Source organism: Sander lucioperca, chromosome 13 (genome assembly GCF_008315115.2).
Source record: "Sander lucioperca isolate FBNREF2018 chromosome 13, SLUC_FBN_1.2, whole genome shotgun sequence".
Taxonomy (NCBI): domain Eukaryota; kingdom Metazoa; phylum Chordata; class Actinopteri; order Perciformes; family Percidae; genus Sander; species Sander lucioperca.
The window spans coordinates 10849988-10872371 of NC_050185.1; the positions used below are offsets into that span (position 1 = coordinate 10849988).

The 22384-nt window shown below is 39.1% G+C and overlaps 2 protein-coding genes across 4 annotated transcripts; both read left to right on the forward strand.

The window, feature by feature from the left end:
* The first annotated feature begins 415 nt into the window (after positions 1 to 415).
* mpzl2b (myelin protein zero-like 2b) lies at positions 416 to 21969 on the forward strand. 2 transcript variants are annotated; one of them, XR_004894952.1, is made up of 5 exons: positions 416 to 788; positions 4945 to 5114; positions 5470 to 5680; positions 6112 to 6500; positions 21959 to 21969. XR_004894952.1 is itself a non-coding variant. In XM_031320498.2 (4 exons), the coding sequence occupies exons 1-4, from the start codon at positions 728 to 730 to the stop codon at positions 6282 to 6284; spliced, it is 615 nt and encodes a 204-aa protein (XP_031176358.1). In that variant the 5' UTR covers positions 416 to 727; the 3' UTR covers positions 6285 to 7651. The 2 variants fall into 2 exon arrangements, 1 of the variants encoding a protein (XP_031176358.1); XM_031320498.2 differs by lacking the exon at positions 21959 to 21969 and having other exon boundaries at positions 6112 to 7651.
* On the forward strand, positions 11943 to 21682 carry scn4bb (sodium channel, voltage-gated, type IV, beta b). 2 transcript variants are annotated; one of them, XM_031320496.2, is made up of 6 exons: positions 11943 to 12309; positions 12574 to 12884; positions 18045 to 18208; positions 18293 to 18512; positions 19866 to 19995; positions 20217 to 21682. In XM_031320496.2, the coding sequence occupies exons 2-6, from the start codon at positions 12800 to 12802 to the stop codon at positions 20311 to 20313; spliced, it is 696 nt and encodes a 231-aa protein (XP_031176356.1). In that variant the 5' UTR covers positions 11943 to 12309; positions 12574 to 12799; the 3' UTR covers positions 20314 to 21682. The 2 variants fall into 2 exon arrangements, with proteins under 2 accessions (XP_031176356.1, XP_031176357.1); XM_031320497.2 differs by having other exon boundaries at positions 12586 to 12884.
* Positions 21970 to 22384: the final 415 nt, after the last annotated feature.

Sequence of the window (22384 nt, forward strand, 5' to 3'; positions counted from 1 at the left end):
GGAGATCTAAGTAAATAATAATTAATTAAATATGTACAGATATATTTCATATGCAGGGGTGTGGTCACTGAGAAAAATAACAAAATGAAATGGCCAAGCTTTCAGACATCAATGTATTTCAGTGACACAAACATTGACACATTTAAACCTTGAAATACTTTTCTTCTGCTTTGCATAAGCTACAGGCAAACACTATTGCTATCATACAATATGTACACATTTTTAGACACATTTTCGACGATTGCCCACAGCGCTTTGATTCAACACATTTGTGCTTGAATGAATAACTGGTTTTGTTTGTGATACGATACTGTGTCCACGAGATGGCACCAGTCAGAAGAAAATTAACTTCATATTTCAAAATGTACCTTAACCCGTAGATATCAGCCCAGAGTTATTAAAATCACACTGGATGGGCCTGTTTAAATCCACACTTCGAAACTTCGTGGGACGATAACAGCCGAACCGAAACAGGCCTGGTGTTTAGGAGCAGGTTGCGTAGGTAGGGCTGTCAGGTTATGCAAGAGGCGAGGTAGTAAACACCGCCCATCAGGTGTGTACAGGGGTGACTCACATTTTCACCACCGAAGAGAAGATTCACCAAAAAAAAGGCTCTTTTTTTACTCCGACAGTCTGCGGCGACATTTGCGTTCATGAACGCGTTTAATAAATGTACATGAAGGGATTTTTACAGAGGAATTAACCGGCCGGAGTTAAGGCAGTATCAATGTTTTATCCTATGTATCGGATATGGCCTCTGCTTCTCCTGGGAGGATTCGTGGTGCCAGGTGAGTTTGAACAACTTCCTGGATAGAGTGGGCTGCTTTATGTCTTCCTCAGGCAAAAAACAAGTTTAAGAGTGCTTTTTGGAGTTAGTAGCCTTAATTATGACATTAAGAAGTCTGTAGGGAGCTTGTTTAGCAGACCGATGGTTACTTTTACCAGTGAGTAGGCTAAAACCTACAGTTAAAAACAGCCTACTGAGTAGTAAGCTTAGCGTCAAATTTAGGCCTATCGTGTAACGTTACCTTAATTGTTCACATACACAATGTAGGTCTGGCTGTGTGTCACAGGTGTTGATTACTATATTGTAGGGCTGGGCGATATGGAGAAAATCAAATATCACAATATTTTTTACCAAATACCTCGATATCGATATCGCAACGATATTGTAGTGTTGACTATTGGTGCTTTCACAAAATATTTACACAATGAGATTTTTGATAAATAATCATCAGTAATGTGGATATAATGACTAAGTGGGTAAAGGCAAATAATAGAACAGTTACAACAGTCCAGAAGTTCAGATCACATCACTTTACTGTAATGCAGCCTTTAAAACCAGGAAAAGACAACACTTATGCCATATTATGATATTACAATATCCCAAATCTAAGACAATATCTAATCTCACGATATCGATATAATATCGATTTCCTTAAATATGCATACATAATTATATAGGTTTGTCTTTAAACCATTGTGTTACAACTCCTTGTGATACACCTATATGTATTTTATTTTCAATGTAGTGCTGTATAGCTACAGTGACTGCAGCTATACAAGTCATCTACAGATTGAACACCAAAAGCAGCATGCTCAGCTTGACTATAGATATTTGATGATCGCAATTTAAATGTACGATTGCTGCTGAATTAATCCCAAACACTGCACAGTTTAATAAAAACATGAAGGCATTCATATTTGGCAAAAGCTGGAAAACGTTTAGCAAAGAGAACATAGAGACATATGTTGGCTTTGATAAGAACTCTTTCTGTGGTGTTTACATAAAATTTAGTTTTTCTCAAATATCCTGCAAGTTTTGAATAAGAAGGAGTTGTTTGGACAAGCAAGCTTGGGAACACATGGCTTGGTGTTCTGTGGTGGGGATGTCTGTTTACATGTTTGAATGGTGGCTCTCATTTTGCTGGAATTACAGATGAGTCTATGGCAGAAATGATAGACTTGTAAACTTGTAGTAGAAGTGAGTAAGTTGTAAACCATCTACCATGAGAGTGCTCCTGTAGATCTCTGATCATAGTTACATTTCAGGCTGACTGATAAGCACTCTCATGCCGTCACAACGGAACGGCTAGATAACATGGAGCAGGCTTTGTAACAAAAGTAATAATTCCTATGTTCCCAGGCTTTTTCCATTTAGGGGGATAATATGGAATAACTGAAACTAAACTGTAGCCTACCTTCTAAGTAGCACAGACCTGTTTTTAGAGCTGGGTGATATGGAGAAAATCAAATATCACAATATTTTTGACCAAATACATCGATGTCAATATTGCGGCGATATTGTATCTCACAATGAGATTTTTGATAAATAATCATCAGTAATGTGAATATAATTCAAATAATATGACAAATAAGAGAACAGCTAGAAAAGTCTAGTAATGTAAAAAAATACATCACTTCACTGCAATACAGCCTTTAAAACCATGACAACACGTGTCATATTACGATATTATGGTATCCAAAATTTAAGTTGATGTCTAGCCTCATATATCGATGTCGATATAATATCGATATATTGCTCAGCCCTACCTGTTTTTACTGGCAGCATTCACCTGCAATGCCTCTGATAAAGTTGGAAAGCTTTCATAAGCCATTTTTGCTATCATTGGGCACTGAATGTATTTTTTAAATCCCACTTTCAGTTTCTGCTTGTACTTGAACTCGGCTCTAAAATAATCACAAACACCACACCCCTGTAAATTAACTGTATGGTTTGCAAGCAAATGTTGCATATTGCTGCCAGTCTTGGTTTTAATTCATTTAAAATGTAGCATTTGTTCTTTGTCTCCCAGTTTGGTAAAATACACCAACACATTCTAATCTATTTTTCCGGCTGGCGATGCACATGTAAACAAAGTCAAAAAGCATTGCTCTGGTTTATCCTGGTGTAAAGACATTGATTAGAGGAAGGGATAATGTTGGAGCTAAACAAGTTCTCATGAATAAGGAAAAGAAACCCATTCAGAATGGACAAAGAGGATCTCTCATTGGCTTACACCTGAAGTTAATTTGGGTGCTACTAAATTGATTTTTATTTTGTATTTGTACGTTTATTTCATCCACTATTTGTTGTCCAATATCAGTAAGTAGATCTTAGTGATGGATAGATCTTTTTGATTTGTTGAGTATTTTATTAATATATATAATCCCTTTTTTATCATTCAATTGGATATCACCTACAGAATTGCTTTATGACAAGTCCCTGTAGCTTCACAATACAGAGACACTGACCATATCCTTCCAAATACTTTCATCCTGTTAAGTTTAATCTTCTTTTACAGTCATCCGTTTTCTTTCATCCCTACCTGTCCAGGATTACAGAACATTCTTGGCTTCTTCTTCTCTGCAATTTATTAGAAGTAATGCTTTAATCCCCAGGAAGAGTCCGCAGGTCTGAGCTAAATCTGCATCATTGTGGCTGACAGTGTGATGCAGATTTAGCTAAAATATTTAACTTTACTGGACCCCTAGAAGGAAATGGACAGTTGCCAGTATACTTTGTTTAAAGTAAAACATGATGAAAAAATGTTTTATTTGGGGGTCACTAAGATGTATTATTGAACAGATGTTGGATAACAAACATCCAAACTTTTTTTTTTTCTCCAGAAAATATATTAGTTGTGTTTTTAAGGCATCTGTAAAGGCAGTACCCATCTGACCCACTGTACTTGTACACACATTCAATCATTAACCCATAGTAGGTATAGTAGCTACTATATTATTTGGATTACTTGCTCTCTTGTTTGCTGTTCTGAAGCACTGAAGTCTAGTAGAGAAGTAGAAAACCAGATCTTGCAATCTCAAGCAGTGGCTGTAGAATAGATTGTGGGCAGTTATCGTCACAAGAAATTGACTCACAGTTTATAGCTACAAACAATGAACACCAGATATCTGAGGCTTACTCTGTCCCTTTGCTCTCAACTGTCAAGGACGTTTCTGTGTTAAATAAGCAGTGATAACTAAACTCAGCAAAAAAAGAAACGCCCCTTTTTCAGGACACTGTATTTTAAAGATACTTTTGTAAAAATCAAAATAACTTTAGAGATCTTCATTGTAAAGGGTTTAAACAATGTTTTCCATGCTTGTTCAATGAACCATAAACAATTAATGAACTTGCACCTGTTGAACGGTCGAAAAGACAATAACAGCTTAAGGACGGTCGGCAATTAAGGTCACAGTTATAAGAAAATTAGGAAAGTTTTCTACTGACTCTGAAAAACACCAAAAGAAAGACGCCCAGGGTCCCTGCTAATCTGCGTGAATGTGCCTTAGGCATGGTGCAAGGAGGCACAAGGACAGCAGATGTGACCAGGGCAATACATTGCAATGTCCCTACTGTGAGATGCCTAAGCTACAGGGAGACAGGAAGCACAACTGATCGTCCTTGCAGTGGCAGACCACGTGTAACAACACCTGCATAGGATCGGTACATCCGAATATCACACCTGTGGGACAGGTACAGGATGGCAAAAACAACCACAAGAACTGGCCAGTCTGGTGCAGTACGTGAGGAGGCGATGCACTGCAGTACTTAATGCAGCTGGTGGCCACACCAGATACTGAGGGCTACTTTACACATTATTCCATTTCTGTTAGTCAAATGTCTGTGAAAATTGTTCAGTTTATGTCTTAGTTGTTAAATCTTTTAATGTTCATACAAATATTTGCATATGTTAAGTTTGCTTAAAATATAAAAGCAGTTGAAAGTGACAGGACGTTTCTTTTTTTGCTGAGTATATGTTTGGTGCAAACAGCTCTGCTCTTGTTTGGATGGTTTAATGAAATGCTCTGAAACTGAGGCACTTTACTATAACTTGTGTTCTATGAATAAGTCAGGTAATGGAGGTTTGTGTGCAACAACGGTGTGTAAGGTTAAGCTAATGATGAGTGTTGATTCTCACTTGCTTGTCTTTGTTACAGGGGTGCGACGTGTCGGTGGAATAGATATTTATACTCCGAAAGAAGTGGAAGCAGTCAATGGGACGGATGTGAAACTGAAGTGTACTTTCACTTCCACTCAGCCAGTGTCGATTCAGTCCGTCACAGTGTCCTGGAACTTCCGACCCATGAATTCAGGATCGGATGAGTCGGTGTGTAGTAACTGTGTTTTTATGAAAATGCTTTGAATGTGTTTTATTATATATTAATGTTATTATTATTTATTAAATCCACTCCTGATTTTTATAGGGTAGTAAAAGTGTATAAGTCTCACATTTTCAGATAAATAACATATTTGTTTCATTTTCTCATCTCCATTCTCATCACCAATAGTCACTCTATATATTTGCCCTCTTTTAACAGCTCTCTGAAACAATCAGAAAAAATGTCTTGCGCTGCACATGTCAAAAGCAGAAGATAAGAGCCAGTAGTTTTTCTCATGCTTGCTAATTTGTTGGGACTTCTACTCTTTGCAATGTTGCTTGATTGTGTGTGTGTCTGTGTCAGGTCTTTTACTACCAGGACGTACCATACCCTCCCATGCTGGGGCGTTTTAAAGGGCACGCGGTGTGGTCTGGAGATATTATGAAACGGGACGTTTCCATCACCCTGCTCAATGTGCCTCCGACCTTTAATGGCACCTACATCTGCCAGGTGCGCAACCGTCCAGATGTGCACGGCAGCAATGGAGAGATCTTCCTCAGAGTCGTCAACAAAGGTCAGACTGGTAGCACTGCACGTTTCGAAGAAATATCTGTCACATTTTATCAACATCAAATGTACTACAGTGAAAGAAAATTCTGAAATATTGGAGGAGCCTTTTATCTTATTTTCGCTTTTCAGTCATTACCATCAATGTTTTCAACATGTATTTTGAATGTGGTAGTTCCCGCTGTATTACTCAGGCCTTTCCACAGGGAGATCAGAGGTCAGGGTCTTCCCTGGAACAGGTAGGGGTTCAGTCAGTGTCTGGCTCAAGAGCACTTTGAATACCCACAGTATGATGTGAAGGACAGTGTGATTAATCACTGGGACACTGTTTTATTTTGTATTCTTATGGTATCTCTATTTTGTTCTCTGAAACTTCCCACAGGCAGCACTCAGCTTTCTCCCACTGTTATCACTGATTTTGGGTCTTGTTGCTTCTAGTTTCCCTCTCTGAGATCAGCATCCTGGCAGCGGCAATTGGAGGCAGCTGTGCTGTAATCCTGATCCTCCTCAGTATCTTCGTGGCAGTGAAGTTCTACAGGAGAAAGCACATGGAACCCGACACTGAGCTGCAACCACCGGAACATGTGTGGAAGGACCAGACTGTGTTGTGAGGGCCAGAGAGCCGAAGCTCCTCTTCTGTTTGTGTACACTCTGCTGAAAAAGAGAAATTTGAGGGTAGGGAGGCGTCTTGTTCTTCTATTTTTGCTTCTCCAATGTGAACCTCAAAGATATTATTGTAGTTTGTTTCCTTCAGCTTTAGAGATTTAATGTACCACCCCTCCCATTTGTTGTACTTTATACCCTTTTATATGTTTTTTACCAAATTTGTTCTTTTATGTAATCATGGAATTTCTGGAAGATATTTAATGATGTGTTTTATGGAATTATGCTGTAACCGATTTTGAATTTGTGAATTCCCGGGGAAGAATTTTAGAACCAGAGAACCATCAACTGATTTTAGTGGAGAAATGTTCATGAATTGATGTTTTGGTCATCTTTGTCCACGGAAGGAAGCAGTACTTCAGTCCTCTGTGTTCGCTCCGGCGGTGGAGCCGTGGTATTGAAGTCCCGCCCATTAAACCATCCTGACTAATTTAATCACAGCTGTCAATCATGACATTTCATCCCGTTTTTATAGCATTAAATAACTAATATAAACCAAACTTATCTGAAAAATTTAAACACTTGAACAAAAGGTGTGATAAGAACTATCTAAAACGAAAGAAGCCATATTTGGGAACAATTTATTTGACGTGCACTTTGATTTGAGGGGCTAATGTAGCCTCGAGCTTCTGGCCTCAGGCAGTGACGAGAAGCGTGCTACAGAGGTCTAACTCCATACCCCCAGATTCTTTTCATTTTCAAACTTGTAGTCTTCAGCCCCAACCGATGCTGACTCAAGTGACATCATATGAGTCAATTGATCAGACTACGCAGCTCCTCTGGAGCCACATAAAGTTTTATGTAACGTTTTCACATATGTTACTCCCCAACACGTGTAAACTCTGATGTGTAAATCGGAGGATTTCCCCTTTCATTTCTGTGTGTTTTATGGATGTAAGTTTGCTGTACGTGACTGCTGTAACTTTGCTTCTTTGTGCTAATTTGACTGGGTTTCCATACAGCTGCTGCTGAAAACCTACTGCCTTCAATCAACGTTGTGAAAACTCGTGAATTTTCAATGTCGAATAATTTGGCTCTTTGCTAACACTGGTGTTGCCGCCAGATGTTCGTCCTGTTCAATTTCCAAAAGCATCAGCTGACACAGACAACTTTTTGCTGCCAGAAAGTCTGCCATGAGATTTATGAGTGATAAACAAAGCCAGATGTTTACTACATTGGCATCATTGTACAAGTGATTTTGTATTAAGAATCTGTACATATTGTAAAATAAGCAAAACTCTACGTTTTTTTTAAAACATTGAAATGTCATATCTTTATTAAGCAACTCTGAAATAAAGAACTGTTTTTGAAATTATTAAGTTGCATCAAGTGTATTTTGATACAAAAAATCAGTGTGTGGGGACAGATCAGTTCTTGAGAACAGATTGAGTGGTTGAGTGTGAAATACCAACCATCAGCCACTCCTCTGTGTCATACAGTACATGACAATGAGTTGCAGTCACACTTCTTGGCCTAAGTTGATCTGTATTGTAAACCAGTTGAAAAAATCTTATTGGGACATTTTTTTAGTTGTTTTAAAAATGATGTACACCTACTGGACAATCATGAAATGACTGTTGGCCTTGCTGTGACTCACATTACAACTCATTGGAAAATCTGAGAGTTTGCTATTCCAGTGAATGAAGCATAAGTTCACAAAAACAACAGAGGAGGCATGTACTGTAGGACGCCCCCTGGTGGTATCATGAACTCCCCTATTTCATCATCCTTAAGTGATATTTAAGTAAGTATTTTTTTCTGTTTACTTTTACATGGAACAGTTATTCAAGTCATGGTGGAGAGGAACTCCACAAGTTTCTCCACACTGACTCTTTGCTCAGTGTACATTATAATTCTTATGGAATGAAAACATGCCTGTTGAACAGGTTCTTTCGTTGTATGAATGGTTCAAGTGCTGTTACAGAGATCATTTTAAGACATCTTACAGCAGATTAACTTGCTTTTTAAGGAAATGATCAGCAAGAAAAAGGAACAGTTCACAGTCAGTTAAAAACTTTGTCAGCGGTATTTCCCATTTTTCTCGCGTGAGCTTTAGAGAGTGTGTGTGTGTGTGTGTGTGTGTTTAGCCACTTACCTCACAAAAATGAATACATTTTGTTATCCATTATCGTCTTACTTTGTAATTTCTTAAGTGGTGTACTTGTAGTACTTCAGTATTCATGCTATTTTATACTTTGTACTCCTCTACATTTATCTGACAGCTGTAGTTACTCATTTAAGATTTTACCTTCAAAGAAAATAAAGTAAATAATATTTATAATAATCTGGATAAGTTTATGAAATAGAATGGGTTGTTACAGATTAAAACTTTTTGGCATATGACCCCCAAATTGCAATGTCTAATTTAGGCCTCTTGTTACATTCCAGATGTTTATGAGATGTTGTGCCAAAGACTGATTTTCCCTCTAAACGTCTCATATTTCATTTAAACCTGCAGTAGCTTTTGACCACTTGGGGACAGCAGAAACAAGTTCTGAACACAACACTGACATATCACCTTTTAAGTTGATGTGTCGAACTTGTTAGCAAACAGTTGCTTATTTCCCTATCCAGCAGTTACGGTACAGCAACATTCATTTGGAGTCGTGTTTCTAATCTAATATGTACTCTAATAGCCAGCTGAAAACAGCTGCCTGTTGCGGCCAAAAACAACGCAGTGAGTGTGTTGCAGTTTGTTAAAAGTAATGTTATGTATGTAGTGAGTGAAAAGCTAGGGTACAGTTTGTGGAAAAACCCCATCACCCCACGCAGACTGTAAACACCAGTGCAATCACGGAAATACCTTGGAAGATGCAAACTGCCTCCGGATAACAGGTGAAAATATATCCTTATATCCATAAGGTTTACGTTGAGAGGAGTGTACGAGGTGCAAAGGTCACATTTGTGGTGAACAATCCTCCAGATTTATCTTGTGACTCTTCGCAGGGGGCCCGACCCCTAGGTTGGGTACCACTGAACAAAAGGACATAACCTGTACTAACTGTACAGTATAGTTACTATAAAATGCTAAATACGTATTGATGCATCTAATCATGTCCTATGTCGTCACTGTTGGGCAGAAACCTTGTCATTTCAATTTTGTCTCATAAATAAATGCTATTGGTCACCGTTTACGTCTGTCTGTGGGTTTAACAAATATTTAAACAGGGACGAGGCAATTTTCTCTGACTATGTCTGAGGTAGCTTAATCAAATGTTTTCAAATTAGTCTTTTTTCATTTCCTAAAAGGAGACATACGCATTGGACATGCAAGGTTTTCACCTGACAGTGACGATATACAATATATAAGTCACAGACCAAATATCTAATTACTTCTTCCACCATAAGTTTATGTTTTCATTGTGTGAGTACTTGTATTGCTTCAATCCACTAATGTACAGTGAGAGCTGATACTGTGTGTGTGTCTTTTTCACTTCCCTTTAGGTCAGCACACATTTTGCTGCGGTAAGAGCAAATGACACCTATGCATTTTTAAAAGCTGAGGGTGCATCTGCATGGCATTTATTAATAATAACATGGGACGCATAATAATTAATATCTGTATAGTACATTGCATGCGGTTATGTTTGTGTGTCTGTTCATGGGCACTCTATCTCTGTGTAGTTGTCCTGCACAGGTCTGCAGCAGCACCCTGTCTTTCTGCAGCAAAATGCTGTATTTTTTTTTCTTTGCAGTTCTGGAAGAGTTCCCACCGCTGCTGCATTGATACTCCAGTGGAGGGGCCTGGAGAGGAGAGCGGTGAGCCCGCAGCCTGGCCACATGATCTCTCACTTTAGAGCTCCACATCCGTCAAACCACCCCCCACTCCCTTCTACTGTCACCTGCTTGTATACTGTATGCTCATTATGAACCATTAGTGGTCATTGTTGGTGTACGTTTGTAATCCTATGGCTACATTTCTGTCATGCTGGCTGCTATCTTTGTATAGTTTCCCCTTCACTATTCAGCTACACTGAATATTGTTTATACTATATACTGTTAGTATAATAGTAATGCAATAGTACAACAGCTAACATCTGAGTTAGACACATTTTTTACACAATTGACACAAGACACATGGTAGGTATCATATACTTTGTATGAGCTACTAATGAAAAAGGATCCTATGGAGTCTGCATACAGTATGTGCATAATAATCTGTTCAATGAATAATAGATCACAGTGTTAGGTATTTGCAAAGTAAAGTACAATATATATTTATAGGGCAAGATACCTGCATTGGTCTTCGTGACTGAATCTGCCAATGTAAATTTCAGCTACAGTCCTTCAGAGTTGCGAATTATACCTTTTCTTCTCCTGTAAAAGAAATAGTTCTGTAAGCAGAATCAGGATGTTAAGTCCAAAATGGATGTGTAGCTTTCCCCTTGTCCTCTGCCAGTATAACTGTACCTTGACTCAGATGGCACACTCTGTCACATGGTCTCAGTGGCATCCAATTAACACTCACAATTCTCCTTTTTCCCAATATTAAACTCAGTTTAACCACTCAGCAGCCACCTTTTTCAAAGGAACTCATAACAATAAGCCATTATTTCCGTGTAGTCGCCTTCTATTTCCAGTAATTGATGGAGCTCGACAGGCATATAGTCTTAAGTGTATGAATGCAGCGTTAGCCAGGTCTAAAATTGACTGATAAAATCTGGAAACTCTGAGCTAAGCCCTTCCTCCGTCATGTCCTGCAGTGAAAAGTGCAGATACATGCTATTGGTAAGCTGTTGATGACTGATATGTTTGTACATTTATAGGAAAGGAGCTGTCCCGTTGTGAAAAATGACTGCACACACCGCCTCATATTATAATGCACTTGCAGCTGCATTGCACTGATCACAAGAGAGTAATGAATGCCTCATGATATACAAGATAGTTTGACCTTCTAGGCATTGAATGGGAGACACATACACACACACACACACACACACACACACACACACACACACATATCACCGGTGGCTGTGGATGTTGATTATCCTGAGCCAGGGGAATATGAGTACTGGCAGGAACCTGCCTTTCAGGAAAGGAGGAGAGGAAAATCATAGAAAAATGTTACTCTGTCTATCTGGGGAAGGACATAAAAACGTGGAAACATTTTCAAAGTCGAATTCCAGTTAAAAGCTCAGACATTTCATATTGTGTTAGTATAGAGATAGGATAGATGATAGAGAGTAACTATTGTACTGTTTCCCCTCCCTTTTGTACTTCTGTGATGCTGAGTTTGATACTTTAAAGGTGACGTTATCAGTGAAAGAACATGTCTTTTTATGAATGGATCATTTGGATATGGGACTGTGTGTCTGGTCCGGCCCTGGGGATGCATTACACAACCTCCTCCTTAACCTGCACTGCAGAACTTTTCTCTGATCGTCACAAACACTCTGACAAAAGTGCCTGGGTCTGCATACACACCCCGAGCCAGGAGATGGGGAGGAGGGTGAGGCAGAGAGGGGAGCAGAGAGAGGAGGAGTGAATCGAGGGGTGATGGAGGAGAGAAAGAGAATACGTGGGATATGGGGGCAGGTGAGGGAGGAGGGACGGAGAGATGAGGGGAGAGAGAGAGAGAGAGGGAGAGAGAGAGAGAGAGAGGTGGCATGCAGCCAACGGAGAGGACAGGGAAAAGTTGTGAGGTAGCCCGAGGGACGGGCAGGGAGAAGAGTCAGCGTCATTGGTGCTCTGCTGAGAAGGAATGAGAGCAACGGCTTTTCCTCCTGTCCGTCAGTCTCTCTGCGTTTCTGTCTGTCTTTCTGATTGTCTCCCCCTCTCCTCTCTAATTGTCTCTCATCCTGGCTGGCGCTGCAACGTTGCTGGCTCTGCAGTGAAAAGTGCTTGCTGGTGGATTCTCCTTGAGTGAACCCTGACTGTGCGCAGTGTTTGCCACTCCGTTACTGTCCTGTCCACACTGACTCAGCTGTGCAGGCAGCCTGCTGGCGTCTGAGTGAACACCAGCTGCAGGAGCAGGTAGGCATGACAAAACTTGAAATGTGCATGTTTTAATTTTTTTCTTTAGCTTTACCCCTTTTACATTAGACATTGACTCATGAAGGAAACATGCAATCACACATTATATTTGTAAAATCAAAGAATAAAGTTGTACTGTTTTTGCTTGTATAGGGACTTAATGTCCTATTTTAAGATTTCAGTTGATTAACTTTTTTCTTCTTCCCTTCTCTCTTTTTGTGTTTCTTCTCCCTTCCCCTCATTTGCCCTCTGTCTAACCTACAGTCTCTTCAACAGAAGTGCTGTGAGGGTTGGCGGGCAGGCTTCGTACCCCCAGGACTAGTGAAGGAGCACGAGTGTGTCGTGCCTCGTTTGGGGTCCAGACACCCAGACAGCACCTTCCAGATTTAATCCAGTAAACCCCAGAGGCCCACCCAAAGGATATTATACGAGCTATCTGGAGCCTGCTGGATCCTGCAGCAGTATTTGTTTTGGAGCAGATCTGGCTGCCATGGAGGTCCAGTGGGTTGGGGTTGAAGTCCCGAGGCTGGGCCCTCCACACACAGCCATCGGCCTGATCTTCTCTATGCTGCTTGGTAATGTCTGGCTCTCACTTTACGTCACCTCTCTTTAGTTGCTCTGTGATTGTTATGCCACAGCTGATGTGCACTGTGCCTCCTAATCTCTCTTTTTGGAAAACTTCACATTTGTTTTTAGTTTTTTTCTCACTCCTTAATAAATTCCAAAAGCTTGTGCCAATATCAGTGTCTGTGTTTGTGTTATTATGCAGAGCAATGATGTTGTGGCTTTCCCAAATCTAACATTGACCTTCATCAGCTTCTGAGCTACGTAGGTGTTGTCTGCAATTGTATTTAGGGCATGTGTCGATACAGTAGGTTTCACAGAAGTTTATTGCTTTGGTGACATGACTAGTTTGCTCGATTATTGCAGTAGTTGTTTTTCTGAAGGTTGCGTTTTTCATCTCATGAGCAAGATGTGCTGCTGGTTCTGCCTAGAAACAGATAAGGACTATGAAGATAAAGTATTTGGACGATAGTTGTTGCAATCAAACAGTTTGGCATTATCTGTGATGCATATTGGTTTGGATTTGGATTGTGTGTCATCAAAAGGAAATGTCAGCAGAATATGTGGCCCTTGTGATAAGAAAGCTGTGTCAGACTGTAGGCGCTCTAGACGAGGCCCTGCCATTCACAGCATATTGTGCAGGACAAGAGGTGAATCTGCAGTAATAGTGCAGCAGTCAATTGGAGCAGTGTCTAGTAAAACATCACTTTTAATTTCATTTGAGTCATTAACCCCTGATATTAACAATGAGTACTTTTGCAGTGACCGTACAGTAACATCACAGTGGGTCTCCAGATCCGACAGTGTTGTCTCAAGTAAATTCACATGCAGATCTGAGACTGACAGTGGTGATAGTGTACCATGTGTGCTATGGTGTTTTGATATAGAGTGTCAGGTGTGAATATTGGATTTTGTTTTGCCTGAGATGCCAACCCGACATCTCCAATAAAAAAAAGCATCCCATTAGAATCCAATTTTAGTCATAGTTGACACATATATCCTGTAGACTGGCATAGATGTTGCCATTCTGCATTTATCATGCATTAGCCATTATCTGACAACTAACTATTTTGAGTAAATAATATCTGTTAATATGATGGTCAATATATGTATGTTTAATACCATTTTCTAACATTGTTCCTACATTCATTACTTACAGTACATACTTCTTGGAATTTTTTTAACCTACTGATGGGTGTGGAGCATCAGTGCAGCAATAGTACACAGCAAGCACGCATTAAAAGATGAACCGTCCATGAGAAAATGGTCTCTGACATTATGCGTAGGAACTGTAGGCTGTAAAACTATCTTAAAACATTCCCAGTCTAGTAAAATCGATTATAATAATTCTCAATCCATTTAAAATATTAATCTCCCATTTACACACATAAACTGTCTTGACAGTGGAATTTTGTTGCCAAGTAAACATTTTAATGTTGTTTTCAGAACAAGAATGGCTATTTCTTGCTCACAGGTGTTGTCTTTATTTAGAATGAACAACAAACATTTTGACCTCCTATAGCCAGAACTACATGGTAGACTTAACCAGCAGATGCAGGTGGCCTAGTAGCAGAGAGAACGATGCTACAGCAGTTTCATCTAAGCATCATTTTTAGCTTTATCATAATAAACCATCATATTTCTTCTGTATGAGGTGGTTAAGAAGGTACCTTATTGTACATTACACTTGTTAAGCAAGAGATACAGTGATGTAGTGATCTTATGTCTCTGCATTTTGGCCTCCAATACCCTGTTCATGTTAATTTTGAATTTTGTTCCACTCTACGAGACACCTTATGTTGTTTTTCGACATCCCAACCATTCAAACCAGTTAATGTCTCTTTTCACACCTTTGACCTCTCATGAATAACATGGATTCTTGTCCCTTCTTAATCTAAAATACCAGTCTTATAATCTAAAGAAATGCTACCTAGTGTCATTCATGTGTGGTCAACCATTGCATTTTCTAATAGCTGGTGGTTTATTGTAGAGCCAGACTACAATAAAGCTTATTAAATAAAATTATAATAATTAAATAAGCTTGTAAATGGCAGCCGATAAGTAACAAGAAATTGCAGTACAGAAAAACTAAAGTAGGGGTTTAGAAACAGTGTCACCTTTACATCGTTGATCCACCAGAGGGCGTTGACAAGTTGATTCTTCGTTGACAAGTTGATTTTTCAACTGCAAAATGTCCTGTTCAGTATGTATCTTGATCACAATAAAAAAATAATAATAAAAAGGGATCCGTATCAACATTTTCTGGTAGAAAAAACATGATTATCAGCCATCAAGCCAATAAATCGTTATCAGATTTTTTTAAGCTCCTAAATATCGAGTTTAGTATTGGCCACTAAAATCCAGTATTGGTCGGGCTAGATTTATTTGTTATTTGGATGTACAAGATATTTTTAGAGATGATGTGGATATGTGCATGCATTAAAAAAAAAAGCAAAAAAAAAAAGCAGTTCTAAAGATGACATATGTAGGCTAGGAACTGGAGCATCTGGAGCTGTTCTACTTCTATCTGAAGCACCTTGCAATACAAAACTAGAAACCTCAATATGAAATTTTAAAAAAATAAATTAAAAAAAAGAGAGAGACAATGGGCAGAAGGCTACTGGGTTAAGTAGTAGCAGTAAGGTTGGAGTAATATTTAAATATTGTCAGAGACTAAACACAAGGAGATCAAGGTTCTTGAAAGAAGAACAGATCCTTTAACATGCTATTTTACTTGTTTTGTTCTTGGTCTCTTGTCAGCAGCTTGGTAGAAACAGGGTACTCTTATGGAAAACACAGATGTTAAGGACACATATGGACACATGGAAAGAAGGAAAATGGAATATTACCAAAATATTGTAAAAGCTTAGATAAATAAAGCCAGAGTGACACAATGTGCACAAGGAAAGAGATGGGAGGGGTGATGCTGTTGCTCTTTCGTCACTGTTTCTTACTGTTTTTGCAAGCTCACTGTGCTGCATTGGACCAGCATTGGAGAGAGTGAGTTTTGTGAGATAGCAAGGGTGAGATGAGAATGAATCAATAAAATTCCCTCATACTGTATGCCTCCTTCGCTGTGTGAAGCCATATCTGCTGTTCTTAGCAATGTTAGTCCTATTTGCTGCATTAGTGTTTGTCAGACATTGACCTTGACTGTGTTCTAAACAAAGTGTAACACAGTGTGTACGAAACAGAGGGCAGAATCTTGGGAATGTTAAAAGCAGTGCAGAAATTACAGCACCCTCTGAAACCATCCATCTTATTCAAGTGTCAGTGTTGTGTTTTCTCTCTATAATCTCTGCATATGTGTACTAGCACTTTGCTGGCATGTAGTTTACACCTCACACACTAGATGGAAGCATTAAGCACAAGGAGCTTTAATGGTGTAAAAAAAGGGAGAGAACAGACATACAGTCTGTTCTTGACCTGCTGGAATGATATACTGTAATGTATAACTAAATGCCTGATCACAAAAGCTAAATGTTAGGTGAAATACCTGCTAAATTGATGATGAATAAGATAGGAAAAGACAAACAATAATTAAGACATGTAAGTTTTTATCTGTTTTGATTGGTGGAAGTGAGATTTAAAGCCTCTGAACACCCACACAGGTGTTTTTTAGTTATTCTGGCTGATTAGACTGCTCAGGTTGAAGGTAGGCCTGAGCTTTGATGAGAACTTAATAGGTCACAAATTCTTTCTACCAATAAGGATGATAAAGCTGTCATTGACCCGCCCTAACAGGTACAAACAACACTAACAGGGGACTCAGGAAGATGTCAATCATTCAGTCTAACCACACCAACACAATCCTGGAAGCGATATTACGAATCCCACTATGGCCATGCCAAGACCTGCCCTTCAATAGCATTCACACACTACTATTGGCCAGGCGTCCATGCTTACATGTTCAGGTCCTATCCCCTGACCAATCCCCTAACTGAACTTTGTTAAGCACTTTGGTCAACTATGGTTGTTTTTAAACGTGCTATATAAATAAAATTGAACTGAACTGAACTAACCCTAACCTTAACCACTCGAGGTCAAATGCCTAACCCCAACCAATCGAGCTGCTTCGTAGGGCGGGTCTTGGCGTGGCCGTAGTGGGATTCGTAATTTTGCGTCCTGGAAGAGGTCCAATCAGCCACATTAACTGAAAACACCTGTGTGGGTGTTCAGGGCCTTTGACTGCAGTGCCTGATGCTGTGTGACTGTTGTGTTACAGTTCTTACAAGAGGTTCAACGGATTTCATCCTCTCTTATTTACAGCAATGTCACAGCAAGGATGTAGTGGTGTCATGTTACTGAGGGTTTGACCAGTCAAGTGCCAATAATAGACATTAGAACATGTATGTGTGTTCTTAAGATCATGAGAATTTAACTTGTTTTAAAATGTTCAATGGGAAAAATAATCTATGATGTATGCCCATTTAGTTGTAGCGAGTATGTTTACTTAGAATAATAAAATGGTCTAAAATATTTGAATAATCAGGTGACTTATTTAGATTAATCTCACATAAAAGATCTTTTAAATCTTGTATTCCAGTGCTTTGGTATTTATGAGGCATATTTACTGACACTGTCCATGAACCTACTCTCGTCGATCATGTAACTGGGCGAGCAGACCAGCTTGTTTTGTGATGTGATCACAAAACGAGTCCAAGGTGCAGGTATTAGAGCATTGTGAATGGCTTATGTAGAATATCTTGCTAGGAAAGAAAGAAAGAAAACTAATCAGTAGTCAATCATTCTTCTACCAGGACAAAAAATAAGGGTTGAGGTTACAGGATTTATGACAATTTATATCTATTTTTTTGATAGAATGAACAGAAGTAATGCATTAAATGTCAGCAAGATTAATTATGTGGTTTGGTTATCTAGGAATCTACTGATTTTGAGGAATAGTTCAACATTTTGGGAATATGTTTGCTTACTTGCTGAGTTTGAGAAGATGTAGATTCAGAGAGAAGATTGGTGCAGATACCCCCCATAGAGAGTGGTATCGATCTTCTCATCTAATTCTCAGCAAGAAAGCAAACAGGCGCATGTCACAAAATGTTGAACTATTGCTTTTAAGCAGACTTTGTTTGCACATAACATTGCTGCACTGTAAAGTTGATTTGTACCCTGTCCTGTCTTACCTTATGTTTTCTATTCCCCTTCCTCCTTAGGCCTGTGGTCTGTTCAGGCCCTTGAAATGTCTGTAGGGAAGATTCCCTTCCTCCAAGCAGTGAATGGCAGCACAGTCATGTTGCCTTGTACATACGCCAGCTGTATCGGCATCGAGGACCTCTACTTCAACTGGCAATTCAATGACAATGGCACCATGCAGAAGGTAAGAACTCTTTTTTCAAGAGAAAGATCCATGTCCAGGTAACTTTATTGTTTTGGATGATTGACAGCTTGTTGGTCCTATCAGGTGTGTGATTCAGTGATAGCGTCAGAGACGGCGGTGCCACATGTGAATATATATCGAGAGCGGGTGGAGTTTGTGGGGAAGAACCATAACAACAACGTCTCCATCTTGCTGTGGAACATCACCTTCGAGGACGGAGGCCAGTACACTTGTTTTGGACGCAACCCCAAAGAGAAGGGCAGAAACCACAGTACCATCTTCACCCTCATTGTGGTGGACGAGTGTGAGTGGTCAAGATCTAATTTCTCAAATTTGTGATGGATGGGTCTGGTTTATTTTCCTTTCATTATACATATAAATGGGGTCGTCAGGTGAAATGGTATTTTTATTAGTTCTTTTGATATATATGCAGTAGACATAGTTTTTAAACACCTGTTAAGTTATCTTAACCTTCTGAGAACAAAAGACGCACTGGCGAGTCCAAGCGATGTTTGACAATACTCCTACTCAAAAAGCGATATTACAAAATTTCATTTTAGACATTTATTTACTATTTTCTTCATATATTACGCTACTTTTATGAACCCAAGACTTTTGTAAACTCATTTCAAGCACCAAAACATTTGAGTGTAGGTATGTTTTCACAAGGTATTTGAGAAATATTTCCGCTTTAGGGCCAAATTATCTCTTTATACAATGCTCTGGAACAATTTTGGGTGTCACTATACAGAAAGCTGAGTTTGTTCTGGACATTTTGATATAAAACACATGGGGATCAGTTATATGCAAACACCCTTAAAAGTAGAAGAGAAGATATCTAAAAATGCCCTTGGACCTCAGAGGGTTAAACCAGCCCATTATTCATCTACCTGCACACAAAAAATTCTGCAACTTACAGCAACAAATGAGCCAAATTATGTGGAAAACTGCCCAATCTGACAACACATCCCTATAGATATTACTAATTGAACTATATGCCCTGACATACTGTATATAATTGGCCAATCACAAATGTGGGACAACTCATTGGGGCTTGCTTCATGCCCCCATAATGTGCATACTAAAGAGCAGGCAGCACAGGAACAAAAACACTGACACATCACCAACATTATGATAATTACATTCAAAACACACGATTCACTCTCAGTTGTTTCTGTGACATGAGAAATATAGTACATAGTTCCGCTCACAGTTGAGTAGGCGGTACTTAATGTGGCCCAGGACACATATGCGTACATACTGCTAAAAGAATGTGTGATCTCAATGGGTCCTGGGTGCATTCACGCCTGTGCTTAGAGCAGTCCACTTGTGATTGGATCACTCAGGACAGATTTTAAAACCAGGTGAAAATGGGGCCTAAAAGTCTAAAAGGTCAAAAGAGATGAACTCCCCATCATTCTATATATATATATATATAAAATCTATGTTTTGGTGTGTTAGGCATAGGAGATGGCTGCAGCCGCGGCCACACTACAGCTCTAATCTCTTGTGGAGGCACCAACTTCTTGAATTAGAAAGCTTTGTAACAGCATACAAGTTGTAAAAAATGTAAATTTTCTGGAACCTCTCCTTAAACTGATGATATGTAGATTGTATTTACATTATCATTCCTTTGGTGTTTTTTTATGACTGGCAGTGAGGGTGGTGGACAACACACTGACCATCCTGATTGCTTCAGCTGTGGGCGGAGGCATCGCAGCATTAATGGGCTTCATGTTGCTCAAGAACTTCACTCTCTATGTTCTTGCCATGCTTGAAGAGAAAAAGTGAGTTTTCACAACCACCTGGATATTTTCCAGCAATGCAACCATTTCAAACTGTTTTATCAGAGTACATTGTTGGTGCTTGGCAGCATGTTTGACTATAGCTCCGAAACTGTACATGCTGGAATATATTTAAATGGAGCGAGCTTGAGATGTTTCTTAAAGCTGCCGTACAATTGCAGTTCTAACTTTGTCTTCTTCTTTTTCCTCCAACGCCACTGCAGTAAGGAGTGCCTTGTAACTTCATCAGGGATTGACAACACAGAAAATGGCCTCTCAGGATCTAAAGCGGATTCAAAACCAACACCAAAAAAGAAATGAGAAAGTGCACGTATATAAAACAATATGAGTACTCATATTTATGTACCTTCTTTGCATATATTTGTATATGCACGTGTTTGCACACACACACACAAGCAAATTCATCATGTTCAATTTGGGATCCTAAAAACGGCCTGACTGTGACCTTTAAAAGGGAATATATACATGTGCACGGAATTCTAATGTGCAGATGATATACAACTAAGGAATATGCAAATCAGTGCACACATAATTATTTAAAATGTGCTTACAATTTAATGAGTTACATTTAAAGGATAATTGCACCTACCAGAGACACTTTCACTTTATTCATGTCTTAATCTTATAATATTTACATCCTACCTCCCATCTACTATCCCATACATCTTCCTCCTTTGCCCACGTTGGTAGCACAATATGAGAAAAAACACATTAAAAGGTGTTATCTTTGTTTTTTGGGGGTGTGGCCAGTAACTGGGTCTGAAATCAGTTAAACATTTGTCATGTAAAGCTAGTGTGTGCTTTTACTTAATGAAATGTGTCCTGATGCCACACAGAGCATGAATATCAAGTCCAAAAGGTCTCTATGGACAAAATTGTTTTCAAATTATCTCTGGTTAGACTGTTGGATTGACAATTCATTATAGATAGTGGAAGTAAGCACATTGCTCTGTCAACAGCAGTGAAGGAAGCGTAACCTTAAAGGTAGTTTTACAACAGGAAGGAAGAAAGCATGAGACTGTCTGGAACCCATTCAACTGATCGATTCCTCACTGTTTCAGCAGGCTCTGTATAATATAAACGTGCAATTTGGATAAGATTTGTTGATTTATTGGTGGATATTTGGTCATTGTAATGATTCCCACTGGTAGTCATCATCTGATACATCTGCACCAAGCAAGTAAACAAACTGAATGTTAAGAAGAAAGACCCCATTTAAAATGCTGTTTGGAAACGCAGAGGCCGATTATCCTGCTGGTAGTGGCAATGTGTGTTTACAGGTATTATGCAGTGAGTGGAAGCTAAGTGGAAGCATGCTTGCTAAGGAGCAGTAAGCTAAGTGTCTCTGGTAGATAGTTTCTTTTTGAACTCATTACTATTAAACCAAATTGTGTGCACATTTTATTAAATTGTGTGTGTGTGTGTGTGTGTGTGTGTGTGTGTGTGTGTGTGTGTGTGTGTGTGTGTGTGTGTGTGTGTGTGTGTGTGTGTGTGCGTGCGTGTGTGTGTGTGTCTGTCAGTCAGTCAGTCAGTCAGTCACAAAAAAACAGTTTATCGATTTGCACAGTCATGCTCTGTTTAAAGTGCTGGGTAGCCATGATATATCAGTAATTATTTGTGGCCACAGCCAGAATACATAAAAAAATGTAAACTTTGACTGTTTTTCATCCGAAGTCAAAACACTTTTTTGTTTAAGTGCTTGAGACAGGAAATAATGTAATGTAGTTAGAGGTGGGCTGAATCCTAACACCAAATTCACAGTAGATCTTCAATAATATGGTCTAACTACATCAAAATGAAATGTTCTATCTCACTTATCAACTGATCCATTTGTGGCTGCTTTCCACAAAACTCCTTCTGATGTATTCAAACAACTGTAGTAAAAGAAAGGGTGCTTTAATTAGTGCTAACTCAAATGGTACTGACAGAATATTGTAGGATTCAGCCCAGTTCTTCATCTTGTACCTTCTCTTTGCTTGATATAAAACACAGGTGCCTGTTAGTGCTTATGCTCCTCTGCCACCGAGGACAACTACATATTGCAAAACAGTTTATAAAGCTCAGCAACCGTAATAATACAACAAGCTTCTAAACTGACTTGATAGACAATCCCCTTAAACAACCCCCCACCCACTCCCTAGAAAATGAATGACCCTCTGATGTTGCTGCTTTTAAAACAATAACTGATGCATTTTAAGCATGTGCAACATGGGCCAGATTTTAGACACAATGCTTGAAAACAGAAATACGTACTTTTTGGAGAAAAAATATATTAACACTAGTAGTCAGCTCTGAGGTTAGCTGTACATCCAATTTTATGCCATGCTAATTTCATTGTGCTAACCCTTGCTTAGAATAAGCACTATTTGGT